The sequence below is a fragment of the Trachypithecus francoisi genome, unplaced genomic scaffold, assembly GCF_009764315.1.
Source record: "Trachypithecus francoisi isolate TF-2019V2 unplaced genomic scaffold, Tfra_2.0 Lachesis_group0, whole genome shotgun sequence".
NCBI lineage: Eukaryota > Metazoa > Chordata > Mammalia > Primates > Cercopithecidae > Trachypithecus > Trachypithecus francoisi.
This window is the reverse complement of record NW_022681453.1, coordinates 195,506,312-195,533,823: the sequence shown is the minus strand read 5'-3', so window position 1 is coordinate 195,533,823 and position 27,512 is coordinate 195,506,312. Positions and strand designations below refer to the sequence as shown.

Below are 27,512 nucleotides of genomic sequence, written 5' to 3'. Positions count from 1 at the left end.
TTCCATTCCATCTCCCTGTATTTTTCTCTTATCACTCTTGAAGTCTATCTTTCTTGTTCTTTTCCTCTCTAGCTTTTTTTTTTTTAACACTCTCCTTCAAGCTGTGTCCAACACCCACAAAGAATGACTATTTTTAACTAACCTTACTGACCTCATTTAATCTATTCAATAAAACCTCTGCCCTAAAGAGCAAAGAAACTTGCAGAGGAAATAAGGCAAACTGGAAGACGCAAACTCTGTCAGTGGATTGGACTCTTGAGCAAGGCAATACTCCTTACGGACTCTTCTCATGTACAACCGTAACTATTCCCATGGGCCTCTATATCAACCCTAAGATAATTACACTCCTGCCTCAAAATACAATAAAATCAAGCCCACCACATCTTGTATTGTAGACAACCCAGCTGCATGTTAAGCTGGGTGAAAGTACCATGCCGTCTTTTAAATCACTTTATCTCTACTTAATCATCCCACAGTAACCAAGTTGAAAAAGTCACTTTGGTTTCTCATAAATGAATATGCACGTGCTGAACATGTCAGAAAGAACTACACCCTCTCACTGATGAACATGTTGTCAGTTCCCCCAACTGTTTTATCAAGAGAAGCTAGAAGGTAAAGAGAATGAAACAGAGCCTACAGGAAAAATGGCTGACTTGACATGTTTGAGTGAGTTGGGCTTCAGCTATGACTTTGCTGGAGTACAGATGGGTACCATCAGAGCACAAAGCTGAGCAAACCTCCTCTTCTTACCCTGTGCCTCCCTGAATTTTTAGATTTCTGACCTTGTCTGCTACCAACAAATGTTTTACCCTCCAGTGCACCTTTGATAACATACAGCTCTATTCTTCAAACAGCAAGTATGTTATCCAAGTTCAGAGACACAACTGAGGAATGAACATGAAAACCATCTTTCACTCAATAAATCAGAAGCTGCTAGTTAAGCCTCAAGAGCCTATGAAAAAACACCAAAGTGTAAGTATTAGTCACCAGTCTAAAGAGAGAACTTTGACTCAAGGTAGAAATGAAACTGTAATTATATAAATATATTATAAATATTTATACAATTATATACTTATACATAAGCACTTACACAGACTTAGAAAAAAATGTAAGAACATTAATTCAAAAGGACTCACTGAAGAATAAACAGAATTGTCCATGATTTCCTTGAGGAGATACAGAACTCATTCTTTTGGGAGGGTTCCTCAAAATTCAACCATTAGAAACCATAGTCTATAACTGTGTACTAGCAACACATAGCATCTTTTTTTCTTCTTTTCCCCAATCCCCTAATTGCCAAGAGAGCAATCTTAAAGTAGATGAAAACCTAAAGGTCTCTAAGCAACAGCTGAGGAACTTACGTTCCTCAGATAAAAGAATCAATCTAAATCCTCAATTGACAAAAAGGTCCATTTAATATTTTCATTTTACAAGTTAAAACTTCTAGAATCACGACTACCCCTTCAGAGGATTCCATTTAAGCTCAAAATATGAACTCAGCATAGGGTGAAGTTGGTGTGTAAATGGTATTCTACAGATTCAAGATGGTCTCTTCTAAAAACACAGAAGAAAGCTTTCACCAACTCAAATTTGATTTTAGGTTTTGTTGGCAGAAAAAACCCACAACATCTGAAAATGACTAGTACCCTCCGCCACCCGCCCCCCCTTTTACTAAATGTTGTCTTTTGAATTGAGTTTAAAGGTCTTCCCCTTAGAGAGGCTTTCAGTTCTGATACCTTTTGAAAGAAAACAGCATGCGGACTCATGTTCAATTCAGTCACCACAGCCTTTCAGAGACTATTCCAACCAGGGGCAAAAAATGAACCATTATTTCTAACCAAAAGAACATGGTTAGCAACTCTCAGCTGAATGGTTTTCTTTTTCCCCAGGGACATACCTAAGTATGCCTGAAACAACACAGGACAATCAATGACCATAGTGGTTACAATTACAAGCCATTGTACTACATGATTACTGACCAGCTGCCTTCCTACAGATCACTGCAGACTCGGACAATGGAAGGCTCCAAAGGAGCTAATCTGCTGTGCTAGCAAAAACAGCAAGCATCTTCCTACCCCAGTCACCACGATAGGTTCACTTAATGTCCATTCCTGGACTAGCAGGATCAATACAGAGTAATAAAGAAAACTGTCTCAGCTAGGACAATGAAAGTCACCCCATGCTATATGCTCCATATGTAATACTCATTCTGCCAATAACACATGTCATGGAAATAGTTCTTACAGCTGGGAACATGAAAATCCTTTGAAAAAAGTTTTTAGGTATGATGAACAATAATTACAAGGGATGCTTTTTTCACGGAAACAAAAGCCTGGATATTTTCTTAAGTGATATTTCCTACATGAAGAACACAACAAAACCAAATCCACGTTAGAGAATTTCTTCTCCCTACTACACATGGGGGCTTACAAAAAAGGGAGGGTTATTCTTACTCTGAATCTAGCCATTCCTTTGCCCAAAGAGTCTGGGGAGTAACATTAACATTTGATCCCAAAAAAGTGCCGTGCAAAAGACCACTTACTGGGACACACAATTCCTGCTGCCAGTACTAGGAGAGGTCTTATTCTTACACTTCAATTTGGTCACCAGATTAGGTAAGAAAGTGTAGGGGGAGGGGGAAGAGTACGAAGTGGGGAGGGAGAAAACAGAAGAGAAAGAAACGAAGGGGGAGAAAGAGACTGATTACAGGAGAGATCAAGAAATAAGAGAAGGAAGGTGACTTGCTTGCCCAACTTTGGCTCTGTGGTCCTATGAGCCAAAATGCATACTTAGTGACATGGTATCTCACAGGAAAAGGGAAAAAAGGGGTAAGCTGAGAGAGGTCAAGCCATGGTGTTAATTTCTTTCCTGTACAAAGACAGTCTCTTGAGGACAAAGGCCTGCCTCTTGCAATGTAATATCATAGTCCAGATGAGATAATTTCCTTCGAGGAAAGTTGGTGAGAAGTTCAAAACGTTCATTTGGATATCCTTTAGACTGGACGTGTTTCACCAAAGCCTATACAAACAAGAGAAAGACAAAGCCATTAGATGGAAATAAAAGGAAAGAGCATATTAGTGAATTAAATATAAAACATTCTCTTTTTCATCATATTAGATCAGCTATTAAGTGTAAGTTCTTTCAGATAACCAAAGCTTGCCCTTGTGGAAGGGCCACTAGAAACCTTTGGACGGGGAGAGAAATCTGTACCCAATTACGTACAGCCATTAAGTGATACTGAAATACACAGTTATTATTTGTCTCCCCAATAAATACACCCAGTCACTATTTATAAAATTAAATTATTGTTCTCATTTTTAAACATTCTATCCGTTTTCCTTTCTTTCCTTTATCAAGTGAGGCAAGTCCTTCATTCCACTACACCCAGTCCTCCATTCCACTACACCCGGTCCTTCATTCCACTACATCCAGTCCTTCATTCCACCTACACCCGGTCCTTCATCCACTACACCCGGTCTTCATTCCACCTACACCGGTCCTTCATTCCACCTACACCGGTCCTTCATTCCACCTACACCGGTCCTTCATTCCACTACACCCGGTCCTTCATTCCACTACACCCGGTCCTTCATTCCACTACACCCGGTCCTTCATTCCACTACACCCGGTCCTTCATTCCACTACACCCGGTCCTTCACCCGGTCCTTCATTCCACCTACACCCGGTCCTTCATTCCACCTACACCCGGTCCTTCATTCCACTACACCCGGTCCTTCATTCCACTACACCCGGTCCTTCATTCCACTACACCCAGTCCTTCACCCGGTCCTTCATTCCACCTACACCCGGTCCTTCATTCCACCTACACCCGGTCCTTCATTCCACCTACACCCGGTCCTTCATTCCACCTACACCCGGTCCTTCATTCCACCTACACCCAGTCCTTCATTCCACCCACACCCAGTCCTTCATTCCACTATACCCAGTCTTGCCACCTGTGCACTGAATCTCTCCTTGCCTTCTCAGAAACTGGGCCGTTCCCATCTTTTGCAGGTTTCCTCAACATCTCCCTCTCTGCTTCCCATCAAACTTCAACACTGCCTGCATTTCAGTAACACAGTCTTCAAGAATCAGCCTAATTAATCTCCAGCCAAAGCAAACGGCCAGGAACGCCTGACCCAAGGGATTCATTCACAGGCTAAGCTAAGCTAGTCAGACTCAAGATTCTGTTTCTAGCAGTTAAAAACAGAGGGTGTCAGGGCATGATTGCTCACACCTGTAATCCCTGCACTTCGGGAAGCCAAGGAAGGTAGACAGCTTGAGCACAGGAGCTGGAGACCAGCTTGGGCAACATGGCAAAACCCCATCTCATCAAAAAATATGGGCCAGGCATGGTGGCTCACGCCTGTGATCCCAGCACTTTAAAACGCCAAGGTGGGCGGATCACCTGAGGTCAGGAGTTCGAGACGAGTCTGGCCAACATGGTAAAACCTCGTCTGTACTAAAAATACAAAAAAATTAGCCCGATGTGGCGGTGGGTGCCTGTAATCCCAACTACTTGGGAGGCTGAGGCAGAATTGCTTGAACCCGGGAGGCGGAGGTTGCAGTGAGCCGAGATTACGCCCCATAGCACTCCAGCCTGGGCAGAGCCAGATCTTGTCTCCAAGAAAAGGAAGAAAAAACAAACACAAAACAAAAACCACCAAAAGCTCATCAGCTGTGTTAGATGAAAATGCCCGCAGCATCACCATGATGAACCATGTGGGAGCTGAGGAATAAAGAAAAGCCACCAGTATGCAGAGAATGGTGTGAAGCAGGGAACCCCAAGAGAAAACCTACAGGCCCCAGAAGAGAAACATAGAGGAAAACAGATATGGTTCTTAAACACTTTGCAGTTCCAGCTGCTAGGACCTACACCACTATTCCCTTCAAATAACCCGTCGTCCTTTTCCAGAAGTAATCATTTCAGTTGGGTTTCTATTCCATGCAGGCATGAAACAGAAAAATCTTCACTGGAACATACCTTATGTGGCTTACCTAAGTTAATCTGGGTAGAAAATAAACTAATCAGAGATAAGATTCACAACCGGGTGCTCCCACCTGTAATCCCCACACTTTGGGAGGCTGGGGCAGGAGGATGACTTGAGCTCAGGAATTCAAGACCAGCCTGGTTTACATAGTGAGAACCCTTCTCTACAAAAAAGAATTTTAAAAAATTAGCTGGGTGTGGTGGCACACACCTGTGGTCCCAGCTACCTGGGAGGTTGAGGTGGGAGGCTCACTTGAGCCCAGGAGGCAGAGGTTGCAGTGAGCTGAGACTGGGCCACCAAACTCCAGCCTGAGCGACAGAGCGACCCTATCTCAAAACAACCAACCAACCACCAACAACAAAATGACTCACCACAGTTTGTAGTTATGATCAGACTAAACATCTAACACCTCTTTCTTTCTTTCTCTTTTTTTTTTTTTAAATAGAGACAGAGTCTCACTTTGTTGCCCAGGCTGGTCTCAAAGTCCTGAACTCAAGTGATCCTCCCACCTTGGCCTCCAAAAGTGCTGGGATTACAGGAGGGAGCCACTGCACCTGGCCTCCCACACCTATTTCAAAGAATTATCAAGCAAAACTCACTGAACTGACTCCAATTAATTAGCTTCTCTGCTTCGAGAAAATGCTTCCAATTAGCTATAGAGATACACCCTGTTTCATTGTACTTCCCGTTATTGAAGGTTTGTGGGAGCCGTGTGTCAAGCGCCTCTATTGGCTCCATTTTTCAATCAGCAAGTGCTCACCCGGTGTCTCTGTGTCACCTTTTGGTAACACTTGTGGTGTTTCTCTTTTTCATTATTTTATCTATTACAATATCTGTGAGCATTATCTCTGATGTTACTATTCTGTGTTTCTTTTTTTTTTTGAGATGGAGTCTTGCTCTGTCGCCCGGGCTGCAGTGCAGTGGCCAGATCTCAGCTCACTGCAAGCTCCGCCTCCCGGGTTTACGCCATTCTCCTGCCTCAACCTCCGGAGTAGCTGGGACTACAGGCACCCGCCACCTCGCCTGGCTAGTTTTTTGTATTTTTAGTAGAGACAGGGTTTCATCGTGTTAGCCAGGATGGTCTCGATCTCCTGACCTCGTGATCCACCCGTCTCAGCCTCCCAAAGTGCTGGGATTACAGGCTTGAGCCACCGCACCCGGCTTACTATTCTGTTTTTGGGCACCACAAACCATGCCCACACAAGACTGCAAACTTTATGCTCTGACTGCTCCACCTACTGGGAGTTTTCCCATCTTTCTCCCTCTACTCAGGCCTCCTTATTCCCTGAGACAGGACAGTATTAAAATTAGTCCAATTAATAACCCCACCATTGTAGGCCTCTAAGTACCCAAGTGAAAGGAAGTGTTGTACATCCTCAAAATCAATCAATTGCTAAAAATGATTAAGCTTAGTGAGAAAGGCACGTTGAAAACTGAGACAGACACAACGCTAGGCCTCTTGCACCAAACAGCCAAGCTGTGAATGCAAGGAAAAGTTCTTGAAGGAAACTGAAAGTGCTACTCCAGTGAATAGACAAATGATAACAAAGCAAAACAGGCCGGGCGCAGTGGCTCACACCAGCACTTTGGGAGGCTGAGGTGGGCGGATCACCTGAGGTCAGGAGTTGGAGACCAGCTTGGCCAACACGGTGAAACCCCATCTCTACTAAAAATACAAAAATTAGCTGGGAGTGGTGGCAGGCGCCTGTAATCCCAGTTACACGGGAGGCTGAGGCAGGAGAATCACTTGAACTTGGGAGGTGGAGTTTGCAGTGAACTGAGATCGCACCTTTGTACTCTAGCCTGGGCGACAGAGCTAGACTCTGTCTCAAAAAAAAAAAAAAAAGAAAGCAAAACAGCCTTACTGCTGTACTGCTGAAAAGGAGAAAGTTTTAGTGGTCTGTATGGAAAAATCAAACCAGTCACAACATTCCCTTAAGCTAAACCCTAATCCAAAGCAAGGTTCTAACTCTCTTCAATCCTATGAAGGCTAAGGGAGTTCAGGAAGCTACAGAAGAAAAGCTGGAAGCTAGCAGAGGTTGGTTCATGAGGTTGAAGGAAAGAAGTCATCTCCATAACATCAAAGTGCAACAAGGTGAAGCAGCAAATGCTGATGCAGAAGGTGCAGAAACTTACCTAAAAGATGTAGTTAAGATAATTCATGAAGGTAACAACACTAAATGTGATTTGAGTTTGACAAAACAGTCTTCTGCTGGAAGAAGATGCCATCAAGGACTTTCACAGCTAGAGAGAAGTCAGTGTCTGCACTCAAAGGTTCAAACAGGCTGACTTTCTTGTTAGGGGGTCATGTAGCTGGTGACTTCCAGTTGAAGCCAATGCTCATTTAACATTCCAAAATCCCAGGTCCCTTAAAAATTATGTTAAATCTACTCTGTCTGTGTTCTCTAACTGTAAAAACAAAACCTGGAAAGATAGCACATCAATTTACAGCATGGCTTACTGAATATTTTAAGCCCATTGTTGAGACCTACTGCTCAGAAAAAGGATTCAACATATTACTGCTCATTGACAATGCACTAGTCACGTAAGAGCTCTGATGAAAATGTAAATAAAAATGAATGTTGTTTCCAGTCTGCTAACCCAGCATCCATTCTGCAGCCCATGGATCAAGGAGTCATTTCAACTTTTAAATCTTATTTAAGAAATACATTTTGGCCAGGCATGGGGCCAAATTTCAACTTTGGGAGGCTGTGGTGAGAGGATTACTTGAGTCCAGGAGTTTGAGACGAGCCCTGGCAACAAAGCAAGAAACCATCTCTACAAAAAAGAAAATTAATTGAGTGTGGTGGTCTACTCAGGAGAGTGAGGCAGGAGGATCACTTGAGCCGGGTCGGGGAGTCAAGGTTATAGTCAGTGAGCTACGACCACTGCACTCCAACATGGGCAAGAGACCCCCTCCTTTTTTTTTTAGTTGCAAAGGCTATGGCTGCCATAAATACAGATTCCTCTGATGGATCTGGGCAAAGTAAACTGAAAATCTTCTGGAAAGGATTCACCAGTCTAAATATCATTAAGAACATTCATGATTCATAGGAGGTCAAAATACCAACATGAATAGGACTTTGGAAGAGGTTGATTCCAACCCTCATGGATGACTTTGAGGGGTTTAAGAACTCACTGGAGGAAGTCACTGCAAGTGGGGTAGAAACTGCAAGAGAACTAGAATTAGAAGTGGAGGATGGCAATGGGACTGAACTGCTGCAGTCTCATGATCAAGCATTAAAGGGAGGGGAGCTGCTTCCTATGGATGAGCAAAGAAAGTGACTTCTTGAGATGGAATCTACTTCTGGTGAAGATGCTTTTAACACTGTTGAAATGACAACAGAAGATTTAGAATACCGCATAAACTTGGTGGATAAAGCTGCAGGAAATTTGAGAATGACTCCAGTTTTGAAAGAAGTCCTACTGTGGGTAAAATACTAGCAAACGGCAACACATGCCACAGAGAAACTGTTTGTCGAAGACATTGCCAATTGATGCAGCAACTTTACTGCTGTCACATTTTCAGAAACTGCCACAGCACCCATCACCCTGATCAGTCAGTAGCTATCAATTTCAAGAGCCTCCACCAACAAAAAGATGACTCACTGAAGATTCAGGTGATCATTAGCACTTTTTAGCAAAAGATTTTTAAAATTAAGTCATGTGCCTTTTTTTAGATGTAAAGCTACTGCACACTTAATAGACTACAGAATAATGTAAACGTAACTTTTTTTTTTCTTTTTTTGAGACGGAGTCTCGCTCTGTCGTCCAGGCTGGAGTGCAGTGGCCGGATCTCAGCTCACTGCAAGCTCCGCCTCCCGGGTTCACGCCATTCTCCTGCGTCAGCCTTCGAGTAGCTGGGACTACAGGCACGCACCACCATGCCCAGCTAATTTTTTTGTATTTTTAGTAGAGACGGGGTTTCACCATGTTAGCCACAATGGTCTCGATCTCCTGACCTTGTGATCCGCCCGCCTCGGCCTCCCAAAGTGCTGGGATTACAGGCGTGAGCCACCGTGCCCGGCCCAAACGTAACTTTTATATGCACCAGGAAACCAAACAATTTGTGACTCGTCTTATTGCAGGGGTCGGAACGGAACCAAAGCAAGCCTGTACTTACTAGCAGTTTAGCTTGCTCTGGAAGAGTGATCTGTTCCCTTTTTCCATCTGGATACCGCAACATCAGCTGTGCTTTTGGTCCTAAAGGAAGGGTTTTAAAAAAAAAAAAAAAAAGGGATACAGGAGTTTAAGACAGAATATTAGTTTAAATAAATATGTAAATAAATACAACCATTCAGCAATTATTCAAGTGTTTTGCTGGAGTGCAGTGGCACAGTCTCAGCTCACTGCAACCTCCGCCTTCCTGGTTCAAGCCACTCTCCTGCCTCAGCCTCCCAAGTAGCTGGGACTATAGGCACCTGCCACCATACCTGGCTAAGTTTTGTATTTTTAGTAGAGACAGGGTTTTGCCATGTTGGCCAGGCTGGTCTTGAACTCCTAACCTTGAACTTTTGAGATGGAGTCTCACTCTTGTTGCCCAGGCTGGAGTGCACGCCCAGCCCCAATATCCAAGTTTGAAGTAAATTATGTCTATAATGTTAACTCACCATTTATATCTATCCCCTCCACTACTCCATCTGATTTTTCAGGTGGCATCTCGAGTATCTCTGAATCCACGGCTGGCAATCCTTGGTGGTTTGTGGCTGTTCCAGGATCAGTTCTGACTGGGGGCTCAGTCAGCGGCCTTCTATTCTCCTCTTTTCTATGCCCCAAATCTTTGTGGGGAGACTTTCTGGACTTGGCAAGATTCTCTACCTCTTCTTCTTCATCAGAGCCACAAACGGATATGAACTCCTCACTGCCAGAAAAAAGTTCAGACTCAGATTCTTCATCTGAGCGGCTATCCTGTTTTGTCTGTGTTGAATCGAAATGTGTTTCTTGTAAGGAGGCTCTGATGGCAGCTTCTAGCTGGCTGTCTTCACTTGCATCTATAAGGCTCTCCTGTGAGATGGAGTCATAAAACACAGGAAGAACAAGTTAAACCAAAAAACAGGGCAAACAGCATAAGAAATATCATAGCTTGCCATTCATTATTATGTTCTGCTGACTGTATCCCTTCTATTTTAAGAGCAAGGACTGTGTCTTACATAGCCAAATTGGAATGGAGATATATATACGTGTGTGTATACACACACACACAAGTTTTTGTTGTTTTTTGTTTTATTTTGTTTTTGAGATGGAGTCTCATTCTTGTTGCCCAGGCTGGAGTGCAGTGGCGCAATCTTGGCTCACTGCAACCTCAGCCTTCCCAGGTTCAAGTGATTCTCTTGCCTCAGCCTCCTGAGTAGCTGGGATTACAAGCGCCCGCCACCATGCCCAGCTAATTTTTATTTACTTATTTTTTTGTATTTTTAGTAGAGATGGGGTTTCACCAGGTTGGCCAGGCTGGTCTCAAACTCCCGACCTCGGCCTCCCAAAGTGCTAGGATGACAGGCGTGAGCCACCGCACCCAGCCTATATATATCTATATATTTTTTAAGAGACAGGGTCTCACTATGTTCCCCAGGCTGGTCTTGAGCTTCTGGGCTCAAGTGATCATAGGCATTTTTTTAAATATCGAAATGAAAGCCAGGCGTGGTGGCTCATGCCTGTAATCCCAGCACTTTGGGAGGCCAAGGTGGGTGGATCAAGAGGTCAAAAGATCGAGACCATCCTGGCCAACATGGTGAAACCCCATCTCTACTAAAAACGATTAAGCTTAATGAGAAAGGCATGTTGAAAGCTGAGACAGACACAAAGCTAGGCCTCTTGCACCAAACAGCCAAGCTGTGAATGCAAGGAAAGGTTCTTGAGGGAAATTAAAAGTGCTACTCCAGTGAATACACAAATGATAACAAAGCAGGACAGGCCGGGCGCAGTGGCTTACACCTGCACTTTGGGAGGCTTGAGGTGGGCAGATCACCTGAGGTCAGGAGTTGGAGACCAGCCTGGCCAACATAGCGAAACCCCATCTCTACTAAAAATTCAAAAATTAGCTTGCCATGGGTGTGCGCCTGTAGCCCCAGCTACTTAGGATGCTGAGGCAGAAGAATCAATTGAACTCGGGAGGAGGAGGTTGCCGTGAGATCGCGCCACTGCACCCCAGCCTGGTGACAGAGCAAGACTCCATCTCAAAACCAAAACAAAACAAATATCAAAATGAACAAAATCAAGAAACGTTTATCTATTACCTGCCTAGAGAAAGACAAGAATTAAAAGTTTTAACTATAAAGTCAAAACACCACTCTTTAAAACGACTAAAACATAGAGACCAGTGTTTACTTTGTTCACCACTTTATTCTTCAACTAGTAATTCCATTAATTATAATGAAGGTTTTCATTATGATAACGAGAAATGCAAACTTTGACAGTTTTTCCCTTGATAAAGTTCTAATGCCACAGATTTTACAAACTTAATGAATCACAAAATAATGCTGTTTGAGTGGAACTTACTTAGCTCTTGACTCAAACATACTATAGAGGAAAAAAATTGTAAGATAATGTAAAGGTGAACACTGGATATCTCACGATATTACAGAATTACTGCTAATTTTTAAGGGTATAATAATGACATTGTGATAGTATTTTTAAAAATAAAAAAGCCTTTATCTTTTAAATATAAATCCCAGAGTATGTATTAATGAAACAATGAATTCTGAGATTTACTTCAAAATAATTCAGATATAGGATCTAGAGGAAAGACTGCCCATCTGTTGACAATTACTGAAATAAGCTAATGAATACAAAGAGGCTCAATAAACTACTTCAACTTTGAATATGCCTAAAATTTTCCACAATAAATAGGTAAAAAAAAAATGTGGGTTGCTAATAAAAAACTAAAGAAACCACATTTTGTCTTTTACTATCAGGCAATCATGTAGCAAAAAATTAAAGGGAAAAACGTTGTTTTGGTTTTTGTTTTTTTTTGGAGACAGGTTACTCTGTCACCCAGGCTGAAGTGCAGTGGCGCAATCTTGGCTCACTACTCCCTCCACCTGCCAGGCTCAAGCAATCCTCCCACCTCAGCCTCCCAAGTAGCTGGGACTACAGGCGCATACCACTATACCCGGCCAAAAGAAAATTTAAAAATAAACTAATTTACCACCCCTAAAAAGCAAGTAAAAGTGTCTATGTGACATGCAATGGCTTAGGTGGATTGTAAATTTATAGCAATGACATTGCACAGATAGCATGTAGCTTGATTTTAAAAATTGTGGCCATGGCAGATACTATCAGGCTCCTATTGAATTTCATTCTCCTCTGATTTCCTTACTTACAGCACCCTAATTAAGTCTATAAAACATGTTCAACTAAAAAATTCATTTTACTAATTTCTCTTGTAGCTAGAAAACAGTATTGAGCAATAGCAGTACTTATCAAAAAATTACAGAATTAAATGCTTATATTAGAAGAGAGAAAGGTATCAAATTAATGACCTAAGCTTCCCCACCTTAAAAAAAAAAAAAAAAGAGCATACATCCAGGAAAAGAAAATAAAATTAAGCCCAAAGAAAACATAAATTAATAAATGACCTAGAAAGCAAATACAATAGAGAAAAACAAAAAAACAAAAACACCACCAAAATCCCAAAGGCAGTTGTTGTTGTTTTTTTTTTTAAGAGACAGAGTCTTACTGCTGCCCAAAGACTGATCATAGCACAGCACATTCCTGAACTCCTGGGCTCAAGCAATATTCCTGCCAAGCAGATGGGACTATAGGCACATGCCACACCCCCGCTGGTTCCTTGAGATCAATAAAACTACTAAGCCTCTAGCCAGACTGTCGGGGAAAAAAGGGAAGCTACAAATTACCAAAAACAGAATTAAGAGAGGGGACAACTATCATCTCTATAGTCATTAATGGCATCACAGGGACTATAATGAACTCGTCAATATAGTAAAAGGAACAAATCCCTAGAAAGATGCAGCTTGCTGAAGCTTATCCAAGAAGAAACAGATAACGAAGTAGTCAGGTATCCACCAATAAGACTGAATTTGTAGTTTAAAACTTTCCACCAAAAAAACCTCTAGGCCCATGTAGCTTCACTGGTAAATATCATCAAACATTAAGGAAAAAATAATAACAATTCTACAGACACTACTGCAGAAAACAGAAGAAGAAGAAACACTTCTCAATTTATTGTGAGGTCAGCATTAACATGCTACCAAAAGCAGAACACGACACTATGAAGCATTCCATGGAAGAGAGGAAACAACAACAAGAAAGCTCCCAAAAACTGTACATCAAGCAGGAAGCCTGAAGTCAACAACATTTCTATACTACCCCTTAGGGCTTTTCCTTCAACAGGCACTTTATTATAGGTGATAACTGAAGGAAGTGCTCCTCACATCTTCTAAAACTAGTTTTAGGCTGGGCATGGTATGGTGGTTCATGCTTATAATCCCAGCACTTTGGGACGCCAAGGCAGGAGAATGGCTTGAGCTTAGGAGTTTGAGATCAGGCTGAGCAACATGGCGAGACCCTGCCTCCACAAAAATAAAAAATTAGCCAGGCAAGATGATGCACACCCGTAGTCCTAGCTACTCAGGAGGCGGAGGTAAGAAGATCGACTGAGCCCAGGAGTTCAAGGCTAGCCAAGTTTTTTTTTTTTTTCCCATGTTCTCTCAAGGTTGCAAGGACTACAGTGAGTTAATATTATGCCATTGCAGTCCAGCTTGGGCAACAGTGTGAGACCACATCTCAAAAAATACAATACAATACAATATAGTACAACACAACACAACACAATAAAAATTTTGCTGGGTGTGGTGCTTATGCCCAGAATCCCAACACTTTGGGAGGCTGAGGCAGGAGGACTGCTTGAGGCCAGTTTGAGGCCAGCCTAGACAACATATGGAGACCTCCGTCTCTACAAAAATTTAAAAACTTAGCTGGCATGGTGATGCACATCTGTGGTCCCAGCTACTTAGGAAGCTGAGGTGGAAGGATTGCTTGAGCCCAAGAGGTGGAGGCTGTAGTGAGCCATAATCACACCAGTGCACTGCAGCTTGAGAAATGGAACAAGATCCTGTCTAAAGAAAAAAACAGGCCGGGCAAGCTGGCTCACGCCTGTAATCCCACCGCTTCGGGAGGCCGAGAAAGGCAGATTACTTGAAGTCAGGAGTTCGAGACCAGCCTGGCCAACAAGGCGAAACCCCGTCTCTACTAAAAATACAAAAATTAGCTGGAGGCGGTGGTGCATGTCTGTAATCCCAGCTACTTGGGAGGCCAAGACAGGAGAATCGCTTGAACCCAGAAGGCGGAGGTTGCAGTGAGCCGAGATCACACGACTGCCCTCTAGCCCTAGTGACAGAACAAGACTCCGGCTCAAAAAAAGGAAAAAAAAAAAAAACCCAATAAAACAAAACTACTTTTATCCCTACAGCTATCAAACCCAAACAGCCACGAAAACCTATGTGAGACTGCTGTATCTCTGCAAGTTCAGTCTCTTATTTGCAACTCATCTTGATACCAATCATCAAACATGTCTACCTAGTAATAGTGTATTCTAGAAATTAAGTATAGAAATAAATTCTAGGAGGGACAGAGAGCCAGGCCCTAAAACTGTATTAACCAGTAATAACACTCAACTATACCACGAGAGTTGTTCCGACAAAAACTAAAACACCACTTCCGGCCGGCTATGCTGGGAGGTACCTGCAGTCCTAGCTACTCGGGCAGTTGAGGTGAGAAGACTGCTTCAGCCCAGGAGTTCCAGGACAGCCTGAGCAAAATAGCAAGATCCCATCTCCAGAACAAAACACAAAACACACAAAAAACCCACCACTTTCACTGCTGTTTAGACCTGGATATCAGAAGCCCTCCCAGAGCTGTCCCTAAGGAAGTAGATCCCTCTACCACTAGGCTTGCCAGATCAGTCCTCCTGCTCAACCTATTCACATGGCTTCCTTCTAAATCCAGATCTGGAGGCATCTGCCTGCACTCTAGCTGCAAGACAGACTGGGAGGAGTATGAGTATCGTGACTTCATAGAGAAGATGGAACTCTCAAGTGGGAAATTAATCAAAATATGAGGAGGATAGCTAAGATGCTATAGCCACAAGTGACAGTTGTCCACTAGTTCGATTATCGTTACCATCTTAACATCAAACATTTTATGTAAGATGCTTATGACCAATTACCTTTATTTTCCCATCACCACCTCCTAATTATACTTACTGAACGGGCACATTTTTTGGGGGGACTGCTAGAAAGTCCATCCAGTTGTCCATGTTCACCCAGAAATCCCGTCACTTGGTCCAAGAAAGAAGATACATCTAACTGGTGCCATTCTACTAGCTTCTGACCTAAAGATTAAAAACCAGGATATATAAATATAATATCTATCATCTTTCTGAACGTTCTCATTAAGTATCTCTTTCAGCATATGCATAATTAAAGTGTACTGTAAAGACACATCCTCTCCACCAGCTTATGCTATATAGTGTCTTCATAACCTAGAAGTCACATCAATTATACAACATATGGAGACCTCCGTCTCTACAAAAATTTAAAAACTTATTTGGCATGGTGATGCACATCTGTGGTCCCAGCTACTTAGGAGGTTGAGGTGGAAGGATCGGTTGAGCCCAAGAGGTGGATTCCCACTCATCATGATAGAGCAACTATCTTATCTGCTGCTATCACTTACTGCCATTTAGGAAGAAGAGATTCAGAGAAAGCAATATTATATAAAACACAATCAATTAATAAAACCAGCTCCACCCTCTGCTTCTTGGGTGGGATCACAACTAGTATCTGGGCAATCTTAACATTTTAATGATTAAAAAAACTTGAAAAAATTCCTTTAAAAAGGTAAGATGAATGTATCAGTTATTCTTCAAAAGAACAGAACTGCACAAACATAAAATACTACCATCTCCTGGCCGGGGGCGGTGGCTCAAGCCTGTAATCCCAGCACTTTGGGAGGCCGAGACGGGTGGATCACGAGGTCAGGAGATCGAGACCATCCTGGCTAACACGGTGAAACCCCGTCTCTACTAAAAAATACAAAAAACTAGCCGGGCGAGGTGGCGGGCGTCTATAATCCCAGCTACTTGGGAGGCTGAGGCAGGAGAATGGCGTAAATCCGGGAGGCGGAGCTTGCAGTGAGCCGAGATAGTGCCACTGCACTCCAGCCTGGGCGACAGAGCCAGACTCCATCTCAAAAAAAAAAAAAAATACTACCATCTCCCAGTGTTGCCAGAAAAAGATGTCTTACTACATACATCAATAGATGTTTAAATAATTATAAAGGGGAAAAAAAACAGGAAACCTTCACCTAAATTACTATAATTCTGAAAACAGATCCAGTCAAATATTAAAGATCAATTGAGATAACTGAAAGACAAGTGATAGGTTAAAAGCTGCATGCTGATAGAAATCTTACCTGTCCGTGGGTCCAATATGGAAACATAGGGGAAATCCCCTAACTTATAAAACTGTATGTATCTCTGACCTTCCTCACTGTCATGATAAACCTGTTAAATCATTGATATAAAAAAAAAAGTCAGCCTCTAAGAAAATAACCAACTATAACCTTGTTATATACCAACATCAATTAGCTCTCCAAATATACCTCTGGCATATGTATTAAGATCTCACTCCTACACTAAAGAGATAATGAAGGTCATCTGGTTTGAACTCCTTCAACTTTCTACTTTCAGCACCCTCTGGGAATTTATCATAAACATATCAATCCATTCCTCTTCCTTTCCCAGTTCAGATGAGGTATTCTTCTTCCCACTCAAGTTATCTGTCAACCTATGTCATTCATAACTCTCAACCATATACATCTTAATAAATCGCAATGTATTAAGATTATGGGCCGGTTGTGGCGGCTCACGCCTGTAATCCCAGCACTTTGGGAGGCCGAAGCGAGTGGATCACAAGGTCAGGAGATCGAGACCATCCTGGCCAACATGGTGAAACCCCCATCTCTACTAAAATACAAAAAATCAGCTGGGCATGGTGATGCGTGCCTGTAGTCCCAGCTACTTGGGAGACTGAGGCAGGGGAATTGCTTGAACCTGGGAGACAGAGACTGCAGCGAGCCGAGATCGCGGCACTGCACTCTAGCCCAGCGACAATGCAAGACTCTGTCTCAAAAAAAAAAAAAAAAAAAAGATTATGGCTCTGCATGGTGACTCGCACCTATAACCCTAGCACTTTGTGGGGCAGGGGACAGCTTGAGGACAGGAGTTTGAGACCAGCCTGGGCAACATAGCAAGACCTCATCGCTACAAGAAATTTGTTTTTGTTTTTAAATTGGCCAGGTTTAATGGTGTGCACCTATAGTCCCAGCAATTCAGGAGACTGAGGTGGGAAGATCCCTTGAGCCTATAGGGGTTAGAGGCTGCAGTGAGCTATGACTGTACCACTGTATTCCAGCCTGGGTGACACAGCAAGACGAAAGAAGAAAGAAAGAAAGAAAAGAAAAGAAAAGAAAGAAAGAAAGAGAGAGAGAGAGAAAGAAAAGAAAAGAAAAGAAAGAAAGAAAGAAAGAAAGAAAGAAAGACAGAAAGAAAAAGAAAGGAAAGAAAGGAAAGAAAGGAAAGAAAGAAAGAAAGAAAGAAAAAAGGATTATAAGCTCCAGAGTCCAGCACTGTGTTAAGCAATAAGCTGCTCGATCAATATTTGTTGAATAAAATACAAGGAATTTTACCATTAAAATTACATTAAATTTAGGAGCCTGTAAAATATAAACAGGCAAATTAATAACATTAATAGCACATCTTACAGTAGGGGAAAAAATTAAGTTCATTTGTAAGTTTTTATTTTCTATAACTTTTCACAAAATAAAAAAATTGAGCTGGCATGGTGATTCATGCTTGTAATCCCAGCACTTTGGGAAGCCAAGGGAAGCAGATGGCTTGGGCCCAGGAGTTCGAGACGAGCCTGGGCAATATGGCAGGACCCCATCTCTACAAAAAAAAAAAAAAAAAAAAAAAAAGAACCATTATATGGGCATGGTGGTGCATGTTTGTGGTCCCAACTACTCAAGAAACTGAGGTGGGAAGATCATTTGAGCCCAGGAAGTCAAGGCTAAGCCATGTTCATGCCACTGCATTGCAGCCTGGGTGACAGAGCAAAACTTTGTCTCACAGTAGGGGAAAAATGATACAAGGTCTCTAACCTTATCTCATTAGCTAGGAAGACTAAAGTGACATGTCTAAGAACACAGAATTAAAAAGTATCAAACCCAAGCTAAAATCTAAGTCTTAGCCAAATGCCTCCAATGACCTCAAGATCTTCTATACCTGCACTGTCTCATACAGCAACCACTACCCAGAAGTGGCTACTGAAGCACCTGAAATTTGGCTACTCCAAATAGAGAAGGGATTTAAATATAAATACAAACCATATCTTGAAGACTTAACACCAAATAAAAGCAAATCATCTCATTATTTTTTTATTAGTTATACAGGTATATTGATTTAACCAAATATATTATTTAAATTAATTTTGCCTATTTTGATTAATCTTTTTTAACTTGGCTACTGGAAAAATTTAAATTATGTGTATAGCTTACATTATATTTCTACTGAACAGTACAGTTTGTTTGTTTTGTGTTGTTTTGAGACGGAGTCTCGCTCTGTTGCCCAGGTTGGAGTGTAATGGTACAATCTTGCCTCACTGAAATCTCTGCTACCTGGGTTCAAGTGATTCTCCTGCCTCAGCCTCTCAAGTAGCTGGGATTATAGGCGCCCGCCACCACGCTCGGCTAATTTTTTGTATTTTTAGTAGAGACGGGGTTTCACCATGTTGGCCAGGCTGGTCTCGAACTCCTGACCTCAGGTGATCCGCCGGCCTCAGCCTCCCAAAGTGCTGGGATTACAGGCGTAAGCTACTGCTCCCAGCCGGTTTTACCTTTTTTTAAATGTCTTAATTCATTATAACCCAATTCCATTCCCTCAACATCCCACACTACAAAAGTAAAATTCTACAAAAATTCTGATTAACTCTCCTTCTCACCTGCCAGAAAATGAAATGTTCCCGGATAATATTCTTCACAGCTTCATTGCTCCACACGTCGCGGTTGAGGCACTGACAGGCAAAGTCTTGCACATTCTGAATGTTTATCATCAGCCACTTATTTTGCATCTGGCCACACTCTTTGGCCTGCAAGAGTAAAGTTACACATTTGTTAGAAATAATTTCTACTTGGTGACAGATGTTTCCATAGTTGTTCAGAGGTTGTCTTTCACTAAAAATACTAAGTTTTTGCCCAGATATAACATCTAGAGTTTCTAGATATAACATCTAGAATTATATATATTCTATATAATTACTTTGCATATGCATGTATAACTATACTGTCCATTTCGAGCACTTCTCAAATTTAAATTAACTCATTTCTCTTTTATCCAGTTATCTGTTATAATGGCTGATGTTCTTCTTTCTTTCTTTTTTTTCTTGAGACAAAGTCTAACTCTATTGCCCAGGCTGGAGTGTAGTGGTGCAGTCTTAGCTCACCACAACCTCCACCTCCTGAGTTCAAGTGATTCTCCTGCTTCAGCCTCCTAAGTAGTTGGGATTAAAGGCGTGCCCCAACATGCCTGGCTAATTTTTGTATTTTTAGTAGAGACAGGATATCAACATGTTGGCCAAGCTGGTCTCAACTTCTGACCTCAAATGACCCATCCACCTTGGCCTCCCAAAGTGCTGGAATCACAGGTGTGACCCACTATGCCCGGTAATGGCTGAATTTTTAATGTATGTTTAAACATCTTTACCCGAAAAGGATTCAACAAACTTAAGATCAAGTCACATAATTTTATTCTCTTGCAACCTCCATCAACAAAAAAAAAAATTTTTTTTTTTTTTTTTTTGAGACGTGTTTCGCTCTTGTTGCCCAGGTTGGAGCACAATGGCACGGTCTCGGCTCACTGCAACCTCCACCTACTAGGTTCAAGTGATTTTCCTGCCTTAGCCTACCGAGTAGCTGGGATTACAGGTGTGTGCCACCATGCCTAATTTTTTATATATTTTTAGTAGAGAGACAGGGTTTCACCATGTTGGCCAGGCTGGTCTCGAACTCCTGACCTCAGGTGAGGCAGCCATCTCAGCCTCCCAAAGTGCTGGGATTATAGGCGTGAGCCACTGTGCCCAGCCAAATATACTTCTTTTTAATGAAAGCAATTGGTGTGCATATTTTATTTTGTTTTCTTCAACATCATTTCTAAAACATTTTTAAACATCATATTAATCTTAACTATTAGGCATATATGCTATATTGGAGAATCACCCTAAACATTTTAGTAAAAACTGCTGAGAGTTTTTTCTCTTAAGAGTTGTCTTCCTAGGAGTAGATTTCAAAAATTGGGATTACAAGGTCAAAGAATGTTTGAGAATGATCCCCAAACAACTCTACGATTCATACCACAAATATCAATATATCAATCGTTAGTGTGTGCCTTTTGCCTGTCAGTCCCTTGTCAGCATAAAGACCCATGAAATGCTGCTGAGTGGAAAACAATGGCAGAAAAGCAAATGAGCAAATAAATGCTGCCCCAAATCTCTGCCTAGGAAAGAACAGTGACACAAAACCATAGTTTTGGAATAACTTTATCCTAGAACAATATTCTTCTCCAAATCAGTGTGACATGGGAAAATCTTAAGAATCAATGAATTTGGTGTAATAACAATCCAAGAACACACTGGACATCATTTTGTGGGTATTGAAAAATGTAAGACGGAGAATATCTTCTGTTTTAAGAAGGTTAACATCATCTCACAAATAGCTTTTTTTTGTACGAATCCCCCAGAATAAATTATTTTCTTTTTTTGTTGTTTACATATTTTGTAGAGATGGGGGTTTCACTATGTTGGCCAGGCTGGTTTGGAACACCTAACCTCAAATGATCCTCCTGCCCTGGCCTCCAGAAGTCCTGGGATTACAGTTGTCAGTCACCCCACTCAGCCCCAGAATACATTATCTTCTAATATTTGCTTACTGATTCCATGGGTGAAAACCCAAGGTCTAAAAAGAAATATCCTTATATTGAGCCAGGAAGCTGCATTCAACTGGTCAAAGGCTTATTTTAAAATATACAAATATAATAATTTCTTGCTTATAGGAAGTAATATTTCCATTTACTTCCTTATAGGACAAAGATTTAAAAAGTGAATGATAAATGAATAATCAAACTGCTTTAACTACAGAAACAGTATTTGAAAATAAACGGAAAAATGACCATACATTCTAGAGACAGACTAGAAAGCACATATTCCTATAACAGGGTAAATTTACATAAGTCTGCCCCAAAAACACTGACAAGAAAAAAATGTACAAAACTGAAAATGAGTAAAACTCCAGAGTTTAAAATGGAAGAGTCTTTTTTTGTGTGTATGCTTTTAAAAATTTGTTTACTCACATTCATGCTTTCATTATCTCAGATTTATTCATTCAACAAATACTGAGTACTCACCATGTTTCAGGTACAGTTAGAGATACTGAAGTTATAGCAGTTCTAAAACATAAAAAATTCCTGCCTTCATGAAGCTTCCAATGGGGGAGAAACCTAATACTAGCAAAAGAAACTTGGAAATGATACAAACCACACTGAAGATACTGTTAAAAAGTTGTTACTGCTAAAAGGAAGGGTCCAAAGACACAATTTTCAAACAAAACAACAATATTGGGAGGGAATAAAAGAGTCTTGAATAGGCCGGGTGCAGTGGCTCACACCTGTAATCCCACCACTTTGGGAGGCGGAGACAGGTGGATCACCTGAGGTCAGGAGTTCAAGACCAGCCTGACCAACATGGTGAAATCCCGTTTCTACTAAAAATACAAAAATTAGCCAGACATGGTCGTGGGCGCCTGTAATCCCAGCTACTCAGGAGGCTGAGGCAGGAGAATTGCTTGAACCCAGGCAGCAGAGGTTGCACTGAGCCGAGATCGTGTCATTGCACTCCAGCCTGGGCAACAGAGTGAGACTCCACCTCAAAAAAAAAAAAAAAGAAAAGAAAAGAAAAAGAAAAAGAAAGAAAAGAAAAAAAAGAGTCTTGAATAAGTCTAGAGAGCTCATGTACAACACGAGGACTAGACTTAATAATATTGTCTTACACACTGAAAATGTGCTCAGAGTAGGTTATTAGATGCTCTTACCACACACACACACACGTAAAAAGACAATTATGGAAGGTAAGGACAGGTTACTTTGCTTGACTGTAGTAATCATTTTACTATTCTTCATGTTATACATCTTAAATATGTACAGTAGGCTGGAGCAGTGGCTCACACCTATAATCCCACTGCCTTGGGAGGCCAAGACAGGAGGACTGCTTAAGGCAAGGAGTTCGAGACCACCCTGGGCAACACAGCAAGACCCCATCTCTAAAAAGATTTAAAATAATTAAATATACACAATTTAAAAAGAGAGAATCTTAAAAAAAAAATCTAAGTATACCAATTATGTGAGTCAAGGACTGGAGGTGAGAGTGGGCCATGAGAAAAATAATCTCCTCATGGAAGATTATCATGGAAGAAGATTACTGGAATCCTTGGAATGGATTAGGTTGTTCTGAATCAACATTTCAAAACCATTACAATGGAGACCCCAGAGTAAAACAGTGGGAGACCAACATCTCTCCCAGCACCAGTCAGATCAGGAAGGCATGATAAACAAGGGTTTCGGCCGGCGCGGTGGCTCACGCCTGCAATCCCAGCACTTTGGGAGGCCAAGGTGGGCTGATCATTTGAGCCCAAGAGTTCCAGACCAGCCTGGCCAACACAGCGAAACCTCATCTCTACTAACAACACTAAAATTAGACGAGGGTGGAGGTGCATCCCTGTAATCCCATCTACTTGGGTAGCTGAGGCACAAGAATTGCTTGAATCAGAGGTTGCAGTGAGCTGGGATCACGCCACTGCACTCCAGCCTGGGCAACAGGGCAAGACTGCCTCAAAAAAAGAAACAAAAAGAAAATGTAGGATTTGAACACATTTAGTATGTTTCAGTAAATATATATACATAAAGTCAAGAAGAAAATACATTAAAATATACACAGTACTTTTTCATGGAAACGGAAATTACAATTTCATTTTTCCTTATTCATTTTCTAAATTTCAATGATTTGTCTAATTTGAATAAAATTAAATGTAAACAATATATAAGTTTAACCAGAAAAATGTTATATATTGCCAGACGCGATGGCTCACTCCTGTAATCCCAGCACTTCGGGAGGCCGAGGTGGGTGGATCACCTGAGGTCAGGAGCTGGACACCAGCTTGACCAATATGGTGAAACCCTGTCTCTACTAAAATCACAAAAAGTAGCCGGGAGTGGAGCTGGACACCAGCTTGACCAATATGGTGAAACCCTGTCTCTACTAAAATCACAAAAAGTAGCCGGGAGTGGTGGTGTGTGCCTGTAGTCGCAGCTACTTGGGAGGGTGAGGCAGGAGAATCGCTTGAACCCAAGAGGCGGAGGTTGCAGTGAGTCAAGATCACGCCACTGCACTCCTGCCTGGGTGACAGAGCAAGACTTCGTCAAAAAAGAAAAAGAAAATTAGTACTAAGTAGGCTCTTCTTTACATCTTCGGCTACATATTTTAACTTGCATTTATACTAAATACTTTTGAAATTAACAAAATACTCTCAGGGCTAGGTGCACATGTAATGGGATAGCAATTTAAAATGTGGATTTTTTTTTCTCTCAAGAAATTAGAAATATTGGTCAGGTTCAGTGGCTCACACCTGTAATCCCAGAACTCTGGGAGGCCAAGGCCGGTTGACCACTGGAGCTCAGGAGTTCAAGACCAACCTGGGCAACATGGCAAAACATCATCTCTACAAAAAATACAAAATTTAACCAGGCATGGTGGCACATGCCCATAATCCCAACCACTTGGGGGGCTGAGGTGGGCAGATCACTTGAGCCCAGAAGTTGGGCCTGCAGTGAGCTTAGATTGTAAGGGAGGAAGGGAGGGAGGAAGGGAGGGAGGGAGGGAGGGAGGGAGGGAGGAGGGAGGGAGGAAGGAAGGAAGGAAGGAAGGAAGGAAGGAAGGAAGGAAGGAAGGATGGATTACAGAAATTATTCTGATTCTTTCTGCACAATATTCTTTCTGGCATAATCACGATTTCATCAAGGCTAATTAACTGTTTTAGGCCCTGTGGACACACAACAGTCAAGAAAACGAAGTCCCTGTGTTCATACAGTGGGGAAAGAAAACATAGGAAACATACCCTTGCCCAGGTCAGACCATTTGGCCTAAGTGTTTGGCTCACTCAGCTGGTTTTCTTTTCTTTTTTGTTTGAGACGGAGTCTGGCTCTGTGCCCCAGGCTGCAGTGCAGTGGCGCGATCCGCTCAGCTGCTTTTCTTGGCTGTGCCAGCTCTTTCCAACACCGGTATGTCCACACACTGTATTACCTGCTCTTCCCTCAGACCTCCCCACCGTCCCTATTCCCTCACTTCACTAAGGTTTCTATTCATATCTCATCCTTTCAGAAATCTTCTCTAATCTTCCTAATACAGTCCTTTCTCCTCACAATTACAAACACATGTGGAACCTATGAAATCAACCCGGCTTTCAATTTAGCTGTAAGAAGAAACAGAATTTGGCAACATGGACACATCTACTTGCAGAGGACACTACAAATTTCCAGATGCTTAACTCAATTCAGACCACACACATAAAATGGCCCTGAACAAACAAAAAACAGCCCCCCTCTCTCCTTCCCTTATTGTATTTTATTCTCCTTTTTTTTCTTTTTTCTTTTGAGACAGGGTCTCACTGTGTTGCTCAAGGTGGAGGGCAATGGCACCACCACAGCTCACTGCAGCCTCAGCCTCCTGGGCTCAAGCAATCCTCCCACCTCAGCCTCCTGAACAGTTGGGACCACAGGTCTGCACCCACCATGTCCAGCTGATTTTTTCTATTTTTTTTGTAGAGACAGGGTTCCACCATATTGCTTAGGCTGGTCTTGAACTCCTGGGCTCAAGTGATCTACTCCCTTCAGCCTCCCACCAAACTGCTGGGATTGGTACAGACATGAGTCACTGCGTCCTGGCATATTTTATTCTTTCTCCAAGCAACTACCATAACTTGAAATGAATGTCACACTCTCTCTCCATCAAAGATAAACATATGTATCAGCTCTTCCCTCTTCCATGCTGTTTTTTTTTTTTTTTTAAGTGAAAGCAAGTTTATTAAGAAAGTAAAGGAATAAACTATGGCTATTCCAGAGGCAGAGCAGCCCAAGGGCTGCTGGTTGCCAATTTTTATGTTTATTTCTTGATTATATGCTAATCAAGGAGTGGATTCCTTATGAGTTTTCCAGGAAAAGGTTGGGCAGTTCCGGGAACTGAGGGCTCCTCCCCCTTTTTAGAGGATACAGGGGAACTTCCTGATGTTGCCATGGCATTTGTAAACTGCCAGAGCGCTGGTGGGAGTGGAGCAGTGAGCATGACCAGGTCACTCTCATTGCCGTGTTGGTTTTGGTGGATTTTAGCCGACTTCTTTTTTTTTTTTTTTTGAGACGGAGTCTCGCTCTGTCGCCCAGGCTGGAGTGCAGTGGCCGGATCTCAGCTCACTGCAAGCTCCGCCTCCCAGGTTCTTGCCATTCTCCTGTCTCAGCCTCCCGAGTAGCTGGGACTACAGGCGCCGCCACCTCGCCCGGCTAGTTTTTTTTATTTTTTAGTAGAGATGGGGTTTCACCAGGTTCGCCAGGATGGTCTCGATCTCCTGACCTCGTGATCCGCCCGCCTCGGCCTCCCAAAGCGCTGGGATGACAGGCTTGAGCCACCGCGCCCGGCCTGAGCCGACTTCTTTACCGCAACATGTTTCATCAGCACGGTCTTCGGGATCAGTTTCTTGTGCTGACCTCCTATCTCATCCCATGACTTAGAAAGTCTAACCGTCTGGGAATGCAGCCCACTAGGTCTCAGCCTTATTTTACCGAGCCCCTATTCAAAATGGAGTCGCTCTGTTTTAAATGCTTCTGACAGTTCCTCCCTCCCTTTAAGAGAACCCTTAATCCTAAGGGTTGCAGAGGGAGAAAGATTCACCTGCTGTAACTTCTTCATGCTTAACAGGGACGATGATATTCCTGGCTATTAGACCTCTTGCATTCAGAAGAGACAGGACCTCAGTCTGAAAGCATCTGTATGGCGAGCACCATTTGTAACTCGAGTCCCAACAGAAGGTGGCATCCTTCAGCCAACTGGTGCTCACAGACGATTTTCCTTTGGGTCGGGGGTCTCTTCAGTATCATCCCTTCTGTGATTCGCCAGAAAGATGTTACTGGGCCCCACCACTTAACCAAAGTTAGCCTTTGGGTTGGGGGTTTCCTCAGTATTGTCCCTTCTGTGGTTGCCAGAACAATGTTACCAGAAAGGGGTCCAGACCCAGATCCCAAGACAGGGTTCTTGGACCTAGCACAGGAAAGAATTCAGGGCGGGTCTATAAAGTGAAAGCAGGTTTATTAAGAATGTGAAGGAACGAAGAACGGCTACTCCATAGGCAGAGCAGCCTTCCGTGCTGTTTAGTAAGCAAACGTGGTGGTAAGCCGACTGGAATCATGCAGACAAGGGCACGCAAGACACAGGGGATGGCAGAGCAAGACAGAAAAAATTCTGCAGCTCTGATCACTTCACAGAGCGAGTCCTGCTGACGGCCTGGACTCCACCTGCTGAAGCTCTGAAGCTGCTGTTTGTGTGGGACATTCCAAGACGGCTGCACAGGAACAGCTCCATCTGCAGCTCCCGGCATGATCAACGCAGAGGGATGACTTCTGCATTTCCAACTGAGGTACCTGGTTCACCTCGCTGGGACTGGTTGGACAGTGGGTGCAGCTCACGGAGGGCGAGCTGAAGCAGGGCAAGGCATCACCTTACCCGGGAAGCACAAGGGGTTGGAGGATTTCCCTTTCCTAGCCAAGGGAAGCCGTGACAGACTTCCTGGAAAAACGGAGCACTCCCACCCAACTACTGTGCTTTTCCCAAGGTTTTAGCAACCGGCAACAAGGTGATTCTCTCCCGTGCCTGGCTCAGTGGGTCCCACGCCCACGGAGCCTTGCTCACTGCTAGTGCAGCAGTCTGCAAGGAGGAGGCCTGGCTGGGGGAGGGGCGTCCGCCATTGCTGAGGTTTGAACAGGTAAACAAAGTGGCTGGGAAGCTCCAACTGGGCAGAGCTCAACAAGGCCTACTGCCCCTAAACTCCACCTCTGTGGGCAGGGCATAGCTGAACAAAAGGCAGCAGAAAACTTCTGCAGACTTAAACGTCCCTGTCTGACAGCTCTGAAGAGAGCAGTGGTTCTCCCAGCATGACAAGTGAGTGCTGAGAAAGGATAGACTGCCTCCTCAAGTGGATCCCTGACCCTCATGTAGCCTAACTGGGAGACACCTCCCAGTAGGGGCCAACAGATACGTCATATAGGCAGCTGCCCCTCTGGGACGAAGCTTCCAGAGGAAGGATCAGGCAGCAATATTTGCTGTTCTCTAGCCTCCACTAGTGATACCCAGGCAAACAGGG

At 42.8% G+C, this 27,512-nt stretch overlaps 1 protein-coding gene across 1 annotated transcript in view; it reads right to left on the bottom strand.

Annotated features, from left to right (window-relative positions):
- Nucleotides 1-20: 20 nt before the first annotated feature.
- The window catches only part of UBXN7 (UBX domain protein 7), a 77,548-nt gene continuing 50,056 nt past the window's right edge, over nt 21-27,512 (bottom strand). The window contains exons 6-11 of the mRNA XM_033213208.1: nt 19,007-19,153; nt 16,422-16,512; nt 15,212-15,339; nt 9,602-9,995; nt 9,115-9,194; nt 21-3,018 (exon numbers count right to left, since the gene is read on the bottom strand). Of these exons, the coding sequence (XP_033069099.1) occupies nt 2,857-3,018; nt 9,115-9,194; nt 9,602-9,995; nt 15,212-15,339; nt 16,422-16,512; nt 19,007-19,153 (1,002 nt within the window). The 3' untranslated portion in view covers nt 21-2,856. The remainder of the gene's footprint in view (nt 3,019-9,114; nt 9,195-9,601; nt 9,996-15,211; nt 15,340-16,421; nt 16,513-19,006; nt 19,154-27,512) is intronic.